We start from the raw sequence: 18,284 nt of genomic DNA on the forward strand, positions 1-18,284 counted from the left end.
TAGCTCTGCTACAGTGCATGATCTCGCTGACTCAGGGCAAATCCGTCGGACAAGGCAGGGGCGTTGCGCACGGCACGGCGGCATGGAATTCGATCTCTTCGGCGCGCGTCACATCGTCATCGAAGCATAGCCGTGCGTCGGTGCATGCATGCAGCAGCTAGCTGAGCTAGGTGGGCGGGAGGGTGCAGCAGAGCAGGCTGACGCCGCGTCCGGCCAGCCTGCCTGCCTGCCTGCCAGCGCGCGCCGCTGGACTCGTGCCATGGAGCGGTTGGTTCGACTGCAATGCTACGTTGCATGGCATTGGCAGGCATGTTTGCGCGGGCTGCGCCAGCACGACAGGCACGCCGCCCCGGACGGGCGGGGCGGGCAGGGGATTCGATCGAATTCTCCATCCGCGCACGCAACAGCGACGTACGCACGCGGCCTGGGAAGTTGGATCGGTTGCGTCTGCTGCGTCCCGGTGAGGTGAGGTGGAACAAAGTGAGGCTGGGTTTGGGTTGGTGGCAATCATGGCCGGGGGGAAAGGCAGACCGCGCTGCAACCACTGGCATGTCGCTCTGCTCTCGATGTCCTGCTGCCCTGTCCTGTATATTCCGTCTCGTCGCAAGCACACAATATTCTACTACGACAACTTGGTGTTCTGATATCTCATGATGCGGTTAGATATGTTCGTGACCTAGGTAGCTGTAGAATCGGATCACAAGGCGGCGGCTGCTGCTGCTGCTGCTTTTTTTATTTGCATTTTTTTAAAACGAAATCAATGGTCTTTATCAGTATTTTGTTTCAGAATTTAGGACATGTCTGGGAAGGCGCTGGTTTTGTACTGGTCCTTGTTTTCGATGTGCCATCATTAGACATCTTATTGTGTATCAATGACATTTTGGTTTTTATTAACAATTTTACCATCAGTCTACCTAAAATCCGTTCACTTAACATTTTTTTTTAAAAAAAGAGCCCGGCCAATGATAGAGATATCCCATCATGCACACCGGACTAAGTGTCTGTTTGATTGAGTTGATGCTTTTGGAAAGCTGGTAGATGGCTTTTTACTCTAGAGAGACTGTTTTTGAAAAGCTATGAATGTTTGACAATATTGCTTTTCAATGGTCTGGCTGATGGCTTTTGAGCTGATTGGAGTGTACAATATCTGTAATACCTTTAACTGTTTTGAGTGTTTTTTTCTATAATAATGTTTTAATGAGTGTTCTTGATGTTCAGGCATCAAAACTGGCACATATAATATGTATGTACAAGAAATAGTATTATTGGAACACATACATAGTGATTATCCATATTTTCCGAGCTATTCAAAATAAACATTAGTCCTAAAATATGTTCTAATCATTCTCTTGATTACATAAACACAACACGATGACAAGGAAGTACATATAGCCTATCCTCTCATGTTCATAAAAGCATTGGTGATACTATCACGAAATGCAGTCGTGTCTTTTTCTTCATCTCCTTGGATTCTTCGTTCAGATGGTGTTGCTTGATCAACAGTAGGCATGTAGTTTTCATTCGTATCACATATATCAAAGAGATCATCTCTCAAAGCACTTTCTCGAATAAAATTGTGAAGCACCGTGCATGCATGGATAATCTTTGATTGCTTCCACATTGGATAACTTGGTAATTTTTATAGTATTCTCCACTTCATCTTTAGAACACCGAATGATCTCTCAATCACGTTGTGAAGCGATGAATGAAAATGGTTGAACACCTATTTTTTACACCTTGGACCTGGGCCTTGTCGAAATTCAGGTAAATGGTACTTCTCACCTTTATATGGAGAAAGGAACCCCTCCCGATTTGGATACCACGAATCAACAAGATAATATTTGCCTACAAATGAGATAAGTAGCTTTAAGTATTGAAGTGATGGCAACGATGAAATGAAAACAATTTTCAAGCAAATTTTATACCCTTAGGAGGAAATGGGAACTTGGTAGCATATTTCTCTAATGCAGCATTGAAGACCCTTGTGTCATGCAGCGAACCTGGCCATCCAACCACAATAAAAGTGAATCTCATGTCGAAATCACACACAACCAACATATTTTGAGTTGTATATCGATATCGACCAATATGTGCAGCCATCTCAGAAGAAGGCACAACAACAAGAATATAAGTGCTATCTATTGCTCCTATACGATCATTAAAGTGCGATGAAAAGCGATTATCTTCAAGTCTAGGATGCAATGCTCTAAACTCTGGATCTCTTGGTTTGACAATATCAACATCAAGATCATCCACACAGCACAACACATATGTCAACTTTCTACTAATTGTTTCAGTAGATGTTTGAAAATGATTCTCAACTTGGCTAATTGACTGTGGACCACCAAGAGTCCATAACAACATAGCCAATGATTTAGTATAACTCATACCTGTGGTTGACTTCAAACCATAATTTGACACCAATGTATTTTGTAGACTATCAAGCACATGCCTTGTCTTCCTGAACATTTTGTAACAAGCCTTAGGATTATTCAAAGTCTTGATCACTAAATCATATCATGTTTCATCTGTTTGTCTATAAGCATCTTTGTTTAAAAAAGTTTTACCATACAATAAGGTTACATATGATGCATGCATGCATTGCTGAATCATTTTATGTTGTTTCATAACAATCTCCAATGTTGCTGCATCATCATCATCAGAGGATGCAACTTCGGAATTATCATTTGAACTCATCTACAACTAAATACAAGTACAGGTTACACACTGCAAATAATGATAGAACAAGTATTATGCATGCAGGATATGACACAGTGGTAGAACAAGTCTCATGAGATATATTACACACTGAGTGTCAAGATTCAAAGTTATTACACACTGATAAATAGAAGGTCAAACAAGATTACAAACAAAGTTGAAGGCCACATTTCATGATAGGATAAATAGGATACAATAACATCTCTTCAACCAACTTCCAGGATAACTACTTCTTCTTTTCTTCATAGCATCTCCTTAACCAATTCAGCCTGCCGTCATTAGTCTCAAATATGAGGAATATTGCATGATTTTCAGCTTTAACAAAACCTTTGTAGTCATAAAATGCTCATCACTCCCTTCAGCATCCCCAAACTCTTTGGCTAAATTCATCACTTCCTTAATAGCCTCGAGATTCAAGTCACCTAGCAATGCCTTCGAGGTTACAGAATTAGAAGTGATCACATCATCTACCATACGGGTAAACTGCTTAACCATAAATTTTCCCCCTTTCTTGTGTGGGCTAGGAGATTTTCCCTTTCTCTTCAATTGCCTCCTAGCAATCACCTTCTTTTTAGTTCCTTCCTTGACCAATTCTTCATCATTCTCATCCTCATCTTCCAAATTGATGGCACCACTGTCCAGTTCTTCACCAGGAATGCATGCGGACAAACCAGAGACTTTGCTCTTATCAAATATGACTCAAGCTCCTCAAGATTTGCTGGTGGACCAAATTTAAGTGCCTTCTTCTCTCTATTTTTCTGAAATAACACAAAACAAAATGAGTTCAATGTGGCACGTAAAAGAAAGAAATTGAATTACACAACCGAAGCACATAATCGAAGTACCTGCGTGTTTCGTTCCCACCATTCATCCCTAGCTGTTATTGTCCCAAATTTTTTATCCCACCCAAGTCTAGTGTCTTGGAGGCATTGAAACCAAAAGTTGTACAAAATCTTCAAATTGTCCTAACGGTTTTTCAGCTGCTTAGTAGTGTAATCTCTCCCTATCCTAGTTCTAAACTTCTCAACTGCGCTGGCATAGCCTTTTGAGTTCAAAGACCCGAGAGGTTTGTTACCAGCCGTGATCTCCTAAACACAGATTTTGCAAAAGGTTATTGTGACATAGGGATCCCAATAGGCTACGCATTTTGCCTTCTCAACCATTTACATGAAATGAACAACTAGAATATGCTGCAACTACAAATGGTGATGAAAAAGGCACTGCATATACAGGACAATATGGACACATTACATGAAGAACAATTGCATCTAACACACACTAACACATTGTAATATGCCAGATATGCAAGCAATACTAGAGGCATAAAATTCGTATACACACGCTTTTGTGATAGGATCTTAATTCTCTTGCCTCTAGACATCAACTTTGAGAGTTTTGTTGTTCGGTGTTCATCTTTTCTTGTGTTTTTACAAGTTGTGATCTTTCGAGTGCTAAGATATATAGATTGATCTTAAATGAAACTTATAGTTCATATATCATCTATGGAGTCGTGTTGTCTCGATTTTTTCTTGTTAAAACTTTTTTCTATTTTTACTTCCGCTTGAATTTTGAGGTACGTTAGGTGATTCAAATAGAAAAAAAAATATCGATTTCACAAAAAATTTATTAAAATATCTATTCACCTCTCTCTAATCAACAAGCCTCCGATTATCATTATACACGTCCATATGCCTGCCTAATGATACATACTCTGTTCTAGGAGTACTCCCATCCATATGTCGCCACCGAGGCGACGGAGCGGCGACCGCCGACCGGCGACGCGGCTGATTCGAGAGAGACAGAGAGAGAAATGGCTGCCGGCCTAGTCAAAGGAGAAAGGAAGCGGGCCGGGGGAGCTTTTTCCAAATGGGCCGGAATTACACCAAGGGTTGGACCGTTGGACGGCCGTAATCTGTTTTCTGTGCTGTGACTCGTGGGCTACTTCTACTTATGCTAGCACACGCTATTGGCGATGGCGAGACGCCTGCGAATTTACAGGAGAGAGCATCCCGAATCCTGGCTCGCGTCCGATTTGAGAATTGAAATCATGTACGAGTAAATATGAATACTGCCTTTAAAATAGGCATGTGCATGCCTAATTGGTTATATATGAAACACAATAATTACAATGTTTTCAGCTAGTTTCAAGCAAGTTTTCAGCCGATTTTCAGAATTGAAGTTCATGATTCGGAACTAAAAGTTGGCCGGCACATTGAATTTCAGGCAAGTTTCATACTGAAGTTTCGCGTCCTGAAAGAGTTTCAGATGAGTATCATACGAAATTCATGCTTCGAGCAGAGTTCAAACACAAAAAATCACAAGGAACAGTAGGACGAAATGCTGCTTTTACAGGGACATCATGTGCATGACCAGCTTATCAATGGCCTGGCACGAGGATCCGCCCTTGCCGGTGCACTCCGCCGTTGCCTTCTTCAGCTCGCCGGCCCTCGCCCTCATCTCGGCTCCGCCCCTGTCCGCCATGAGCCGCCGGATGGCCGCCTCCACGCTGCCCCTCTCGAGCTCGCCGCCCACCTCGAACCCCACCCTCCACACGTGCTCCACGTACCTCGCGTTCCCCATCTGGTCGCCGAAGTACGGGCGGCACAGCATCGGCACCCCTTCGCAGACGCTCTCCGTCGTCGAGTTCCACCCGTTGTGCGTCCAGAACCCGCCCACGGCGCGGTGGCGCAGCACCTCCTCCTGCGGCGCCCACGCCACCACCATCCCGCGCCCACGCGTCGCCACCTCGAACCCCTCCGGCAGCTGGTGCGCGCACCCGCGGACCAGGCCCGGCCGGACCACCCAGAGGAAGGGCACGCCGCTGCCGGCGATGCCCCACGCCGTCTCCACCAGATCCCGCAGGCTCATGCAGGCCAGGCTGCCGAAGCTCACGTACAGCACCGACTCCGGCGGCTGCGTATCCAGCCATTCTAGGCAGCTCCGGTCCTGGCGCAGCAGGCTGCTCTCGGCGGCGGGGGAGAACTTGTGGAGCGGGCCGATATCGAAAACCGGCACGGCGAGGTTCCGCCGGATGTCCATCAGCTCCTGGCGCTCGAGCGCGTCGAACGTGTTGAGTATGAGGCCCGAGGAGGACTTCACGGCCGCCACGGCGCGGGCCAGAAGCTCGCACAGCACGCCCTGTCCGTCCTTGCCGATGTACATCAGGTCGCGCACTCGGTACGGCGGCAGCTCGCTCACCGGCGTGTCACGCTGCGACTCTGCACTGACCAAACGCGCACACATTGATCCAAGAAACATGGGGATGCATCACACATGAGCAAGCTAGAAGGGCATGGACAGGAGGATGTGCCTTGCACAGGGAGGTAGCCTTTCTCGCAGAGCATCGGGTGGGCGACGAAGCATGCGAAGGAGGCGGCGCTGCCGGTGCGCAGCGCGAGCGTGGGCACGGAGAGCCGCGTGGCCACCTCGACAATCGGCAGCAGGTGCGTGTCGGCGACGAGGCACGCGACGGCGTCCCTGGAGTACTCCTCCAGGACCGCGGCTAAGCGGTCCCGGAAGGGGGCCTCGCACGCGACGCTGAGAGTGGAGATTTGAACGACGACGTCCTCGATGGCGACCGGGGCCGGGCCAGACATGCCGTCAGGGACGGGGACGAAGCGGTAGTCCGGGTGGCGCGCCGGGTCCGGGGCGTTGAAGTGGGTGTGGAAGACGGTGATGGCGAAGCCGCGGGAGTGGAGCACGCCGGCGAGCCGGAACATGGGGTTGATGTGGCCCTGGAACGGGAGCGGGAACAGGAGCACGTGGCGACGGCGATGTCCTCCGTGGACGGCGGCGGCCCCGTTGCTCTCTGCAGCCATGGTTGGTGCCGGTGGTGGCGTCATGGCTTTGCAGCGTGCAGTCCTGGCAAAGATTGCTTGTGTTGGAGTAGCAACCAACCGGCCAATGCCGTCGGGTTACGATGAGACGCATATGACTCGGTGGACGAGTCACCTCTTCACTCCTCTGGATGCCCGCTGGCGTCACGTTGTCTCGTCCGTTCCAGTGGCCGGATGCAGCCCGATCGGTGAGACGCAAGTTTTATACTGAAATTTTTATTCTTAAAAATACAATTATAGTATCCCTATCACTTTTACGGTATTCTTTATTTTTTCATCTCCAATAGCTACTCCATTTCCTACATCTACTCCTCTTTTTCTCTCTCCAACCCCACCGTCAGCCTTTGTAAACAGTACTGCTACAGTAACCCGAACCGTGTTTTCCTATTCCGGACCACAGCCATTCTCTGTGAACAGTACTGCTACTGTAGTTACGGGTGCTACAGTAGCTCCCCAAATATGCAGCATCGTACTCCTCCGTAGCACTGTAGCACTCGATACCGATTTTGCTTGAGATACTGCAAATTTGGAGCACTTGCTGGAGTTGATCTTATTTGTTTCCTTAGCTGGTTCGATGAGACACAACATCGAGCGGCACAGGCTACTTGACAAAAACCGAAATTTTTTAAATTAAAAATTGTAAATATATGCACTAGTTCGAAGAATTATAAAGCTAGATTCCTATTGTCCGTTAAAAACATGCTTAAAAAAATTGCGTTTAAGTGCTCTCAAAATTTAAAATATTGTCTAAATAGTTATGAAAAATTATATGTTATATAGGATGCTATCTAGAACTATGCAAATCTACACCGAACTGAATTTACTATGCCAAAAATACCAAACGGTACCGATTAACTCGATTTGATTGATATTTGTTATTTGGTACGATCTTAAAAAAGAGCAATTTCAGGTGTCCGGTTATATCAGGAGAAACCAGTCACGCACTGAAAATACCAAAACAACCGATGCCTAGGCTAGTTGCCCCTCTGCTCGTAGCCTCGTAGCCCATCTCATCAGTAGTCTATGATCCAATACACCAATAGTCTGGCCCAACAGGCTAACACTCCACCAGGGTTCAGGAAGGTGAAGCATCATACAACACCAATTCGAGTACTCGACTGTTCGTGTCTCGCTCTGGCAGATCGCAACAGTGCCACTGCCGAACCCTAGCATGTGATGTGCGCTCCGTTCTGCACTGTGCTCTCTGCTCTGGTGCGCCATGCTGCCAAGCAGGCGCTCGTGCGCCGCGCTACCCAGCGGCCAACTTCGAGCTGCCGACTGGCCTGCACAAGGTGACGTCCAGTACTCTCCTACTCTTACTCTCCATCTATACTTAATACAACAAAGTCCATATATAAGATCGTGTAAATTTCTTGTTCCTTCGCTACGTTGTGCTGTTCAATAATTATTCCTACTTTGCTGTGAGCGTGACTTACTAACTTGTCACTTGTTCTCTGATTGTTTTGGCACTCCAGATGTCCGAGGCTGATGCTAGCTATCCTTCCTTCTGGGGCTGTGGCCAGTGATGGAGTTTTAACCCCCCAATGAAGGTGCAGCAGGTCATGAAACACCAATGGGTACCACCCAGATCAGAAATGTGAAAGCACCTCACACGGCTGGAAGATGTGCCAAGTGCAACTATTATTCTCAATTCACGTAAACTTAGGTAAATATGACATTTACCGATACCACATCAAAATACATTGGTATTAACCGAAACCATACCGTTAAAAAAAATACTACCGTACGTACCCAACAAATAACTCCGTATTAACCGAGCTATCGTATTTTCCGAAACAAAAATGGAAAAACCGAACGAATAGTCCTAATGCTATCATATAGCTCTAAAAAAAATTCAACTCAAACAATTACTTATGCAAGAGAAACAATTAATAAATAAATTTTAGGTTTCCTTAAAATTTGTTTTTTTTATACAAATCATATTTTTGTCTGAAACTTTTTGGATACCTACTCTCTCCAGTCTAAAATAAGTGACGTTTTGGGTTATATACAGTTAACTGTTTCAAACTTTAACTACAAATTATTTTTTTATGTATTGAGTTTGGATACTTGAAAATGATACGGGTAGATTTATCTCGAAAAGTAGTTTCAAAATAGTATACTTTTACTATATTTTATTAATATATTACAACAAAAATAGTGACCAAAGTTGTATTTTAGAGACCGTATCGATGTCCGGAACGACACTTATATTCAGACTGAAGGGAGTAAATGATATCATCATCTACAATACATAATTTTTTTTAGAATTTTTCATGACAATTTTGATAGTATTTTGAATTTTGGTATCATTGGAATCCATTTTTTATTTTTAAACCTTAATCTAGATTTGTAATTTTTCAAATCAGACGAATATATTTGCAATTTTTATTTCAAAAATATAAAAATATTTTTTTTTCCAAAACCAGCGTCGGCCGTGCACACGAGAAGAGGACGGCTGTGCTAGGCCGGGCCGCTCGTTGGCCCAGCAAGCCTCGGTAACGACGAGGCCCACCTACCTACCTCGGACCTGAGAGCGGAGAGGCCCTCCTGCAGAATCCCCATTCGGCAAGCGAGGGTTTGGGTGCTCCGGACGCGAGGAAGAGAAGAGACGAGAAGCGGCGCGACGGCGAGATGGCGGTGGGGGACCTGGCGTTCAAGGCGCTCACGGCGGGGCTGGGCGTGGCCACGCTCTACCTCGCCGCCACCTTCTCCGTCAACGTCTACCGCGGCCTCTCATGGCACTCCGAGCAATCCGTAAGCAAACCCCCATCCACACCCACACCCCGCTACGCCTACCTCCCCTCCCATCTCGCCCGAGCCCCTGTTTCCTCGTCGCTGGCGAGCCCTGGATTCGGAGTCTCCCAGCCCCTGGTCGACCAATTTTCACGCCTACCTATGCCGAATTCAAACACACTGATCCGCATGTTGCAGAATTAGTGACATGATGCGTGGGTCGGTTGGTGCCGAAGTGGGTGGCCGCGTGAGTGCTAGTAGCGTGATTGTTTGTTGTGTCGCTTGGTTGGTTTCCATTCCATTGTTGGTATGAACCAATACGACCGCGCTGATTCGTGTTCCGAACGGATGGGAAGAAACTGTCTTCCTCCGTGCATCTGTACCGCTGCTTCGCGAGTGTTAACATGCTCCTTCCATGATCCCATTGGGCGTAACTTGTTTTTGCTAGCTGCCTAGCTGTTTTTTTATACAAGCAAAGCAATCCGTGTTACTATTGCTTATTTCATTTCTCACTTAAGTTAGTTAGCATTGTTTTTTGGCATCAATGCTGGGTGGTGTTGAGTTGTTGTGGGTTACAGTAATGAACTACTTCGGATGTTGGACTTAGAAAGTAGTTCTCCATAAAATTTGTTAGTGCTCCAAGAATATGTACATTCGACATATTTATATTTACTCAACTAGTGATATAATACGGGTAGACCCCGATATGTATGAATGATCAAGTATCGAGTGCAGAGGTGATGTTATAGGTTGGGTACAATGTTAAGCTTTTTAACAAAGAAATTGTTGATTCTTGATGAATCTAAACACAACATAACCTTTGCTGTACGGATATTGGTGATATGGGGTAGTTATCTATTTTGGTGCAGTATATCATTCAAACACGTTATTGGCTAATAGAAATACTTGCAATGACAAATGGATGCTGGATAACTAGTCTGCTTTTCTTCAGAAGTGTGAAATCTGAGCGATAACTTTGGGCTACCTTAGTCAAGGTCTGTGTTTTTAAACATACCCTGAACTCCTGTGGTAGCATCTTGTGTTTGTCCCAATCTTCAAGGTGGTTTTCACTCTATTACATACTTCATTTCGCTATGTTGTTTCTTCTGAGCTTTGTGCTAACTCTTTTATTGCTGTACATTACAGAAGCTAGAAAAGGAGAAAACCAAAGGTTGAAAAGGATCGGCAATCTATTTTAGATGGCAGACACAATCAACCAAAAGGACCAACCAAAAATAGGGGGAAGGGGTCTTTTTTTATGACGGGTGATTATTTGTGCTTATTTTATTTACTGGTTTTGTAGACCTTTCAAGATTTCCAGACCGTTATTTCTATGTGATGTAAAATTCAATAAGCTTTATGGGATGATTACTCATCTTTACACACACATCGTTTTAGCTTTAGCAAATTTGTATCAACATGAGGGCATTATGAATGCCTTCTTCCCATAAAATATTCACTTTGGAACTGCTGAAAGAGCTGGTGTTAAGGTTCTATTTGAGCTCTATACCCAAAGTAAGAATTGGTTAACTACAGGAAATGCGTGTGTATTTAATTTTTATTTGCTTCTTTTCCCAGCATTGGTGCCAACTTTCCCGACGACTACTCTGTCTACTATAGCAGTAGTGTTATAGTGTGTTCACCTTAAACCAAAGACAGCCCTTCGAACATTTTGATTGCTTCGGAAAGCAGACGTCTGGCGTCCCATGACATCTCATTCACATTCAGATAATAGATGCAGCAAGTTCTGCCTTCGTAATCTCACTGGAAGCCTCGATTTGTCTGAAGGATATGTTGTCCATAACATGCTAAGTGAATGCATCTTGTCATTCAGATCACATGATTTCAATACTATTGTTACACAAATCTCCCCTGTAATGTAATGATTGACGAAAGATGTATGCCATTCTACTCGTCCCTAATTACTCTTTCCAGAAGCTTTAGACAAAAGCTCTATAGAGTTAACACGAAGACAACATCAAGTGGCAGCATTTAGTTATTCACTAAACGCTCTGCTTTTCCTTTTTCTTTCTTTCTTTTTCTTTTGAAAATTCTCACGCTTGGTCTGCTTTCAAAATTATCAGGATCTTGAAAATCATCTCATACTTCTTTCAAATTAGTTGCATGGCATTCTTTAGTAGCATGTGGGAAGCTGAACTGAACTAAAGCCATGGAAACTGAGCTGAAGCTCCGGAAGTCCGGAGTCCTACGTATGGCACTTCCGAATGCAATCCCGACCACAAGCCATCGGCCATCAACCGGTTCATGGCACGGACGCTGTTGCGCTGCTGGATCCGCCTCCAGTGACGGGAGCTTTTGGGGATGGAAGAACGCGAGGGTGCTCTTGCCGCGGGGCATGGGGGCGGTCTGGTCTGAGCACCGAGGCGGGTCCGCGGTGGCTGGAGCCGCCATGGCCGTGGTCGAAGCTAGAGCTTTAAAGATGTGAGTGTAAACTTTAACGTATCAATGTTTAGATAGTGCATATTTTTATAATTACGTGGTGCATAAGAGATGAAATTAAATTGTTGATAGCTGATATTTAATTTTTTTAATACCAGTGTACTCGGTTGTAGTACTGTAGCTTCACACATGGCCACGGTGACTGGCGAGGTCGTGGCGGCGACGGGGCCACAAACCGGGCGGCACAGTTCGGATCCAACGGCAGCAGGTTGCCCGCCTGAGTGTCGAATGTTGTTGACAACTTTACACGATGCCCCTTCGAATGTTTTTCATAAAACTTATTGTGACAAAAGATCTATTTGGCAGAGCTCATCTCTAAGAATTCTTAGAGCTATGTATTTTTTACTTTAAAAATTCGTAGTGTCGTAGTTATACGTACACTAAAAGTATGTAGATGAATCTTGTTTGTATTATAGACTAAAAATAATAACTTAAACCGTTTTATTATGCTCGTTTCTATTATAGATTAAAAATAGTAACTTAAAACACTTTATTATAACTTGCAACATTAAAATCTGACGTGAAGTTAAAAGCTAGAACTCTACGAAACAGGATCTAATAATCATGATCCAATATTTTGTAGAAACCTCCCTAATTTGGATCACGAACTAGCGCATACCTCCCGGTGCCGGTGACAAAGCAGTGGTCAGGGCTTGGATGCTCAGCGGCGGATGACTGATGTAGAGGGTGGCCAACCGGCACATTCAATGAGCGTCGGGTGTGAAGGAAATACGACGGCCTCCGTCGGTCCGTCTTGCATCATTGTTCGTCGTGGCCACTGCAGGGGCGGACCCACGGGGTAGTCCTGGTAGGCCCAGGACTACCCTGTCCAGCCCAAAGCCCGTTGAGGAAACCGGAGAGATCTTCGCTGGGGAATTTGGAGTGCGTTGGTCGATTGGTCGCGATTCCTGGGGAACTGAAGGAAGGAGGGGCGCTGCTTTGCTGAGAAGGAGGTGTTGTTTTTTTTTGGATTTTGCTCGGGCTCCGGTCGAGGAGGTAAACTCTCCGTTCTTCTCGTCGGTGGCCGACTCGTTTTCTTGGTGCTTCGATTTGGGGGAGATTTGGCTGGAACAGGGCGGGGAGCAGTAGAATCTGATGGTGTCAGGTTACGGTTCAAGGTTTGAGGGGAAAAGGAGGGATTTTTCTTGGAGGTTATGGTTCGAGGTTTCGTTCGTTTGGTTTGATTTCTTTTCGTGCGTTGTTGATTTTTGTTTGTTTTACGAGGTTGATTTGAAGGAAGCTTTCTGGATTAATTGAGAATTTGGTGAGTCGTTGGGTGGTTTTGGTGTGTGGATTTGGGTTTTAGGAAGCTTTTTGCCCCCTTTCTTGATGGTCTATGATGTCTATCTTCGTTTGCTCTAGCTGGGAGATAGTTGTGTAGTACTGTGGGTAAAACATTTTGTACAGGTTTTATCTGTATTATCTTTTACGATGCAACATTTATAATATTATACCGAATTATCGAATTTGTATTATCTTTTGTTAAATTTTATACTTTTTTTTATCGAATTTATAATCTTAAAAATTCGGATACCTACACTACGAAAAAAATCCTGGTCCGCCACTGGGCCACTGGCCACCTCTTCCGTGCTGTGCAGTGCTGATTCAGATAAAAATACCTAGCTCAACTCTCTCTATCATTTGTGTTTTGTGTTCCCTCGAAAGTTCAGTAGCCACGCATGTCTGATTGGTCTCGTTTTAACAAGGAAATTTTTGTTGCCAATCAATCCCATCTCTCAGGCTTGTATCGGCAAAAGACTGGTCTCTCCCATGCAAATCTTGGAATAATCTTTGTTCCTTCTTTGCCTCTTTGATGTACTAGCACTCAAGTGAATGAAGAGAAGCAGGTCGTAAGCTCAATTGTTCATCGAATGTAAAACTAAAATAAAAGAACAGCTCATCAAGAGGATCGAATACCCTGCCTCTGCAATCATGCACTGTTCATCTATCTGATCATGCGACATGAGTAGGAATGTAGAATCAACACATTCAACAACACTTCAGAACGCATACAGGGGATAAGACATAAATGACTGCACGGTTCCCTAATTTGCATAACATGTGTTAAATAAGGTACTGACAATCCAAAACTTGTGTACAATAACCCATTCGCAAGTTGAAACAATGTACTTTCATACAACTCAAGCTGAAAGCAATACATCAGTGAACTTCTCTATAACATGGGTTGTCCACGAAAAGTTAGACGCCTGCTGTATCTCTTCCCTTAAGTCGTGAGCAACAGATAGACGAGGCCTTTCAAATATTCAACTATCTCAGACCCACCAAGTTTTGAAACCCCAAAGACTCTGTCGACAAAAGTTATTGGAACCTGGAGAGGGGATGGCAATAGAAATTTCATTAACAGAAGACATTAGATGAATACAATCTTACACGAATGAAAAAAGGGACAGCAAACAGTGGCTTACCTCTTCAATGTGATAGCCTTTCCTAGTAGCCCTTACAATCATCTCCATCTGGAACACATAGCCCTTGCTGACACATGAAGAAATTAAATCTACCAGGACATCTCGCTTATATAACCTATTATGAAATTGATATTCATCAAGAAACAGTAATTGAAATTTTGTAAGGCGTTTATTTTGTTTGAGTAAAAGAAGGCACACCTGAATGATCCAGTCAAATCGGAAGCTCCAGGCTGTAGTAATGTCTGTGCAAGAACATTTGCTCCCCTGCTAGTCAGCTTGCGCATGAGATTCCAACCATGGACACCACCGTTCTTAACATAACGTGTGCCAGTTACAATGTCAGCGCCCGTTTCCTTTTGCTTCCTGGTTAAGGAAAGAACATGATTAAAAAGATAGATTTTTCTAAACCATTTCATTTCACTAGGCTTGGTGAAGGACCCAACAAGACCAACTGAGAAGCTTTGCTTCAATGTAATTTCAGTTAAATACAACCACTGTGACACTAATATCTTTTTATCATTAAAGAAATCTTCCGATCAATCAGACTGGGTAATATTTGTACAATACAAAAATCTAGATAATGGATGTGGACTAATATCTTCAAAGATATGCTTACCTAATGAAGCTTGGCAAGTACTTTGGCTGTTCAGAATGGTGGGGAAAAAATGTAGTTAGCAAACTAGGAGAAAATACTCTGAATAGCAAAACAATGTCAAATAACTAATAACAGAAATAAGAAAAGATGAAGATTTATACATGGTGAGATAGGTCCGCATCCATGATGACAACAAATTCCCCGGAGGCATGCTTTAACCCATGTAAATACGCGGTACCTGAATGTTTCCAGTTGCTAGTTTACACAAAAGGAAAGTGTAAATTCACTCAAAAACTTAAATGGGAGTTCTAAACTCACCAAGTCCTAGCTTCCTCGGCCTAGCTCGCAGTAGCTGGCATTATGTCAGGTCAAAGACATTGCAGTAAGCCATGGCACCGAATGAAGTCAATAAACAATACCACACCACATACACACAAACTTCTAGCTGAACGGGAGCATGTTTTTTAAGATACTTACAACACGATCTTCACCATATACTTGCTGCAATTGTTTTACAATGTCTTGAGTTCCATCTGGGCTACCATCATCCACAATAATGATCTCAAAGCTGACATCCCTAAAGTAAAATAAATAAATAAATCAACTTCAGGTTTCATAATATGAAAGAATTTGGAAATGTAATTATACAAATACAACAGCCTTGCCGTTCCACAACAGCAGTAAACGTTCCAGCAAACAATAGGATAGTCAATTGATGCTGATGGAATTCTAAGAACAGGGATACACAAATAGCCAAGACTTGCAAGACCTCGTGGAGATTAGTGCATCTGATCTCCAATCAGGAGGGCTTCTCATCACCCATTTGATATAGCTGATGAATTAATAACATGTTTTTCTAGTTTTCATCGTTGCAATCGAGCAAATTAGCCACACCCAGCACTAGGATGAAGGGTTTCTAGGACCTGAATGCTCCAAAACATGCAAATAGCAAGAGAATTGCTAATGGAAATCAGCTCTGGATTATAACAGGACATACCATCACCCTGAGAATGAGAATAACCGCTAACGTTTTAATTGCAAAAAAGTGATAATATAAAGGTGTTCTATGTGAATGACTGAATGTACAAGTGGAACTGTGGAACAATTAAGTGATCGTATTCTTTCTGCTCCGCATGGGCCTTCGGTTGGATCTCAGTGCAAGTAACATCTAAACAAATATGGGGTAGTTCCATCCACATAATCAGATCAGATCGACTCCTGTTAAGTGTTAATCCAATTTGTTCCGAGTTTAAGCACACAGAACCGAATCGCACCTAACGAATTCAAATCCGACGAGGTTCTCCAGCAAGCACCGAAGACGATGTGGCAATAACCATAACAGCAAAGCCGCACGGAGAAGCACAGATCAACAGTGCACGGGAGACGGGAGGGGTGGTGCTTACGGAAGGTGCTTGAAGATGAGGTAGACGATGAGGGCGACGTTGAGGCGCTCGTTGTAGGTGGGCACGATGATGCTGTACGCGCGTTTGCCGCCCGCCACCGCCTCCATCGCCGTCCGACTTGAACGCGGTGGATCTCTCCCTAGGGCGAGCCGCTCCGCCGGGATCCTGCCACAGGCTGGGAGCGGTGGAGCCACTGGCTGCGGAGGCGACTCCCCTAGTCACCGCAGCCGCTGTTGGGGAGGAGGACGAGGCCGGCGAGCTGAACGAGTCCAGACTTCGCCGGTGCGAACGATTTCCTTCGTGTTTTTTTCCCTTCCTTTTTTTGCGAGGAACGATTTGCTATGAATGAGCTTAAGGCCTGCGTCGCCTTTCTGGCCCAGGCCAATAGGGCAATAGCCCACAAAAGTATGCAACAACTACAGTTTTTTTCCCGATTCGATCCTAAAAAAAACTACAGATTTGATTGCAGCTGTATTATCCTTTACTCTAACTAATTAGAATATATCACATCAGTAGAGATAAAACTCATCTAAAAATCAGTAAAGATTAAACTCATCCAAAACAGAGTTGGTTTAGTCCAACATTTTTTTCGCTGATAAACTCATCCAAATTTAAGAGAATATTCCTCGAAAGTGGCCACTCACCAATGTCTATCCTTAAACTAAGGGTTCGACTGTTTTTCACTCGACTGAAGTCAGGATTTTTTTCAATCGATGTTGTGGACCGCACGATCGAAATCCAACGATGCTCGTTCTTTCTTCCTCCTCTCGGCCACCGTGTTGCTTTCTCCCTCACGTCGTCCTACGCTCCCCCGCTCCCCCGCCTCGCTCCCTCCTCTAACCATCTCTAGTGACGTCCCCACCACTGGGTCTGTCTCCACCTCCCTCACCACGCTAACCGAGGTGGATGTGATGCCCCCGCCCCAGCCTGGCCCACTGGAAGTCCATCGCTCGCCCGCGATCAGCAACATCCCTGCCGCCTCGCCGTGCTGCCCCTGCCCCCGCCTCCTCCACCTGGTCTGCTTTCCTCTTCAAAACCTATTTTCTAAGCCCACCGACCATTAGAGACCCATCGGCAACCCTCTACCCCGAAACCCTAACAATGGTCGGGCCGGCGCCTCGAGCTCACACGGTCGACTAAAATCGATTGAGATTTCAATCGATCAATGTGTAGTAAATACGTTAAACTAAACATCTTCGAAAACTGGATGGTCATATCTCATCCAAGGATATCCCATGAACCAAACACACCCATAGAGTCCGTGTTGGCCATTTTAAAGTTGAAATTCAATATCATTTGCAAGATAAAAAAGGATAAAGTTCAGGTGTAATCACTACATGACAAATCTTTGTCCTTTAGCGTTATTGTATATGTGAGGCGTCCAAAATACACATAATATTTTAGTAGGTTTTCAATGTCAAATTCACTCATATGCCTCTCTCCAACCTACACTTTTATTGTAAATGTTGCGTAAAACCCAATAACCATTATATCATATTAGTATAAGTTTCTATTTGTTTTCATGCAGTATAAAGGTGGTATGGAACTCCCATGGATAAACCACGATACAGTGAGTCAAAAGTTGAAGTCAATTTGGAGGAGTTACAGATATCTAATTTGCCACCTAAATCTTAAATCAATTATTTGGGCATCTTAAAGATCTCAAATGAAGAAAAATATAATTATAAAGTTGCAAATTTCATCGAGAGCTTCAATTTCCATATAAGGATGTCTCTATCCAAATTCGTATGAATTTTATATAATTTTCCAAAGATGAAATGTGCATTATGGGAAACAAAAACTGTTGACAGTACCACTTATTAGAAGATCTTGAGGAGCATATCTAGAAGGTATTTTGGAGGAGTAAACCATCAATCAACACACAGATTGGATATGCATGAGTCAGAAGGTTGGGAGGCTGTCATCATGTCTATTTAATGCCTCCAATTGCCACGGCTGGCCTAGCTCGTGCCATACAGGGGGGTAACATCAAAAGGTCCTCCACGATCCATCTCCATGCCGCCACAATAGAGGAGGATGCCCTAGGGTTCTGCCCTGGCCACCGCCATCGCCAGCGCCTTCACCATGTTGTCGCGGTCCTCCATCATCT

The 18,284-nt window shown here is 44.3% G+C and overlaps 2 protein-coding genes across 3 annotated transcripts; both read right to left on the bottom strand.

The window, feature by feature from the left end:
• Window positions 1-4,925: 4,925 nt before the first annotated feature.
• On the bottom strand, window positions 4,926-6,596 carry LOC133914060 (DIMBOA UDP-glucosyltransferase BX9-like). Its single transcript, XM_062357220.1, has 2 exons — window positions 6,029-6,596; window positions 4,926-5,936 (listed from the first exon to the last, which is right to left on the bottom strand). Exons 1-2 carry the CDS (start codon window positions 6,558-6,560, stop codon window positions 5,065-5,067), a joined length of 1,404 nt encoding a protein of 467 aa, XP_062213204.1. The 5' UTR covers window positions 6,561-6,596; the 3' UTR covers window positions 4,926-5,064.
• Window positions 6,597-13,796: 7,200 nt separating this feature from the next.
• On the bottom strand, window positions 13,797-16,518 carry LOC133915108 (dolichol-phosphate mannosyltransferase subunit 1-like). Of its 2 annotated transcripts, none has more exons than XM_062358129.1 (8): window positions 16,175-16,518; window positions 15,249-15,348; window positions 15,090-15,123; window positions 14,933-15,009; window positions 14,793-14,818; window positions 14,375-14,539; window positions 14,177-14,243; window positions 13,797-14,079 (listed from the first exon to the last, which is right to left on the bottom strand). In XM_062358129.1, the coding sequence occupies exons 1-8, from the start codon at window positions 16,279-16,281 to the stop codon at window positions 13,975-13,977; spliced, it is 681 nt and encodes a 226-aa protein (XP_062214113.1). In that variant the 5' UTR covers window positions 16,282-16,518; the 3' UTR covers window positions 13,797-13,974. The 2 variants fall into 2 exon arrangements, with proteins under 2 accessions (XP_062214113.1, XP_062214111.1); XM_062358127.1 differs by having other exon boundaries at window positions 14,177-14,291; window positions 16,175-16,514.
• Window positions 16,519-18,284: the final 1,766 nt, after the last annotated feature.

This window comes from Phragmites australis, chromosome 4 (genome assembly GCF_958298935.1).
Source record: "Phragmites australis chromosome 4, lpPhrAust1.1, whole genome shotgun sequence".
Classification (NCBI taxonomy): domain Eukaryota; kingdom Viridiplantae; phylum Streptophyta; class Magnoliopsida; order Poales; family Poaceae; genus Phragmites; species Phragmites australis.

Bases quoted from the DNA above. Each gene is read 5' to 3' on its own strand.
- LOC133914060 (XM_062357220.1), bottom strand. From the start codon at position 6,560: ATGACGCCACCACCGGCACCAACCATGGCTGCAGAGAGCAACGGGGCC. The intron at 5,937-6,028 runs GCACATCCTCCT...TGGTCAGTGCAG, and splicing joins AGGCTACCTCCCTGTGCAAG to AGTCGCAGCGTGACACGCCG.
- LOC133915108 (XM_062358127.1), bottom strand. From the start codon at position 16,281: ATGGAGGCGGTGGCGGGCGGCAAACGCGCGTACAGCATCATCGTGCCC. The intron at 15,010-15,089 runs GTGAGTTTAGAA...GGAAACATTCAG, and splicing joins GCCGAGGAAGCTAGGACTTG to GTACCGCGTATTTACATGGG. The intron at 14,819-14,932 runs GTATAAATCTTC...CATTCTGAACAG, and splicing joins ATGCGGACCTATCTCACCAT to CCAAAGTACTTGCCAAGCTT.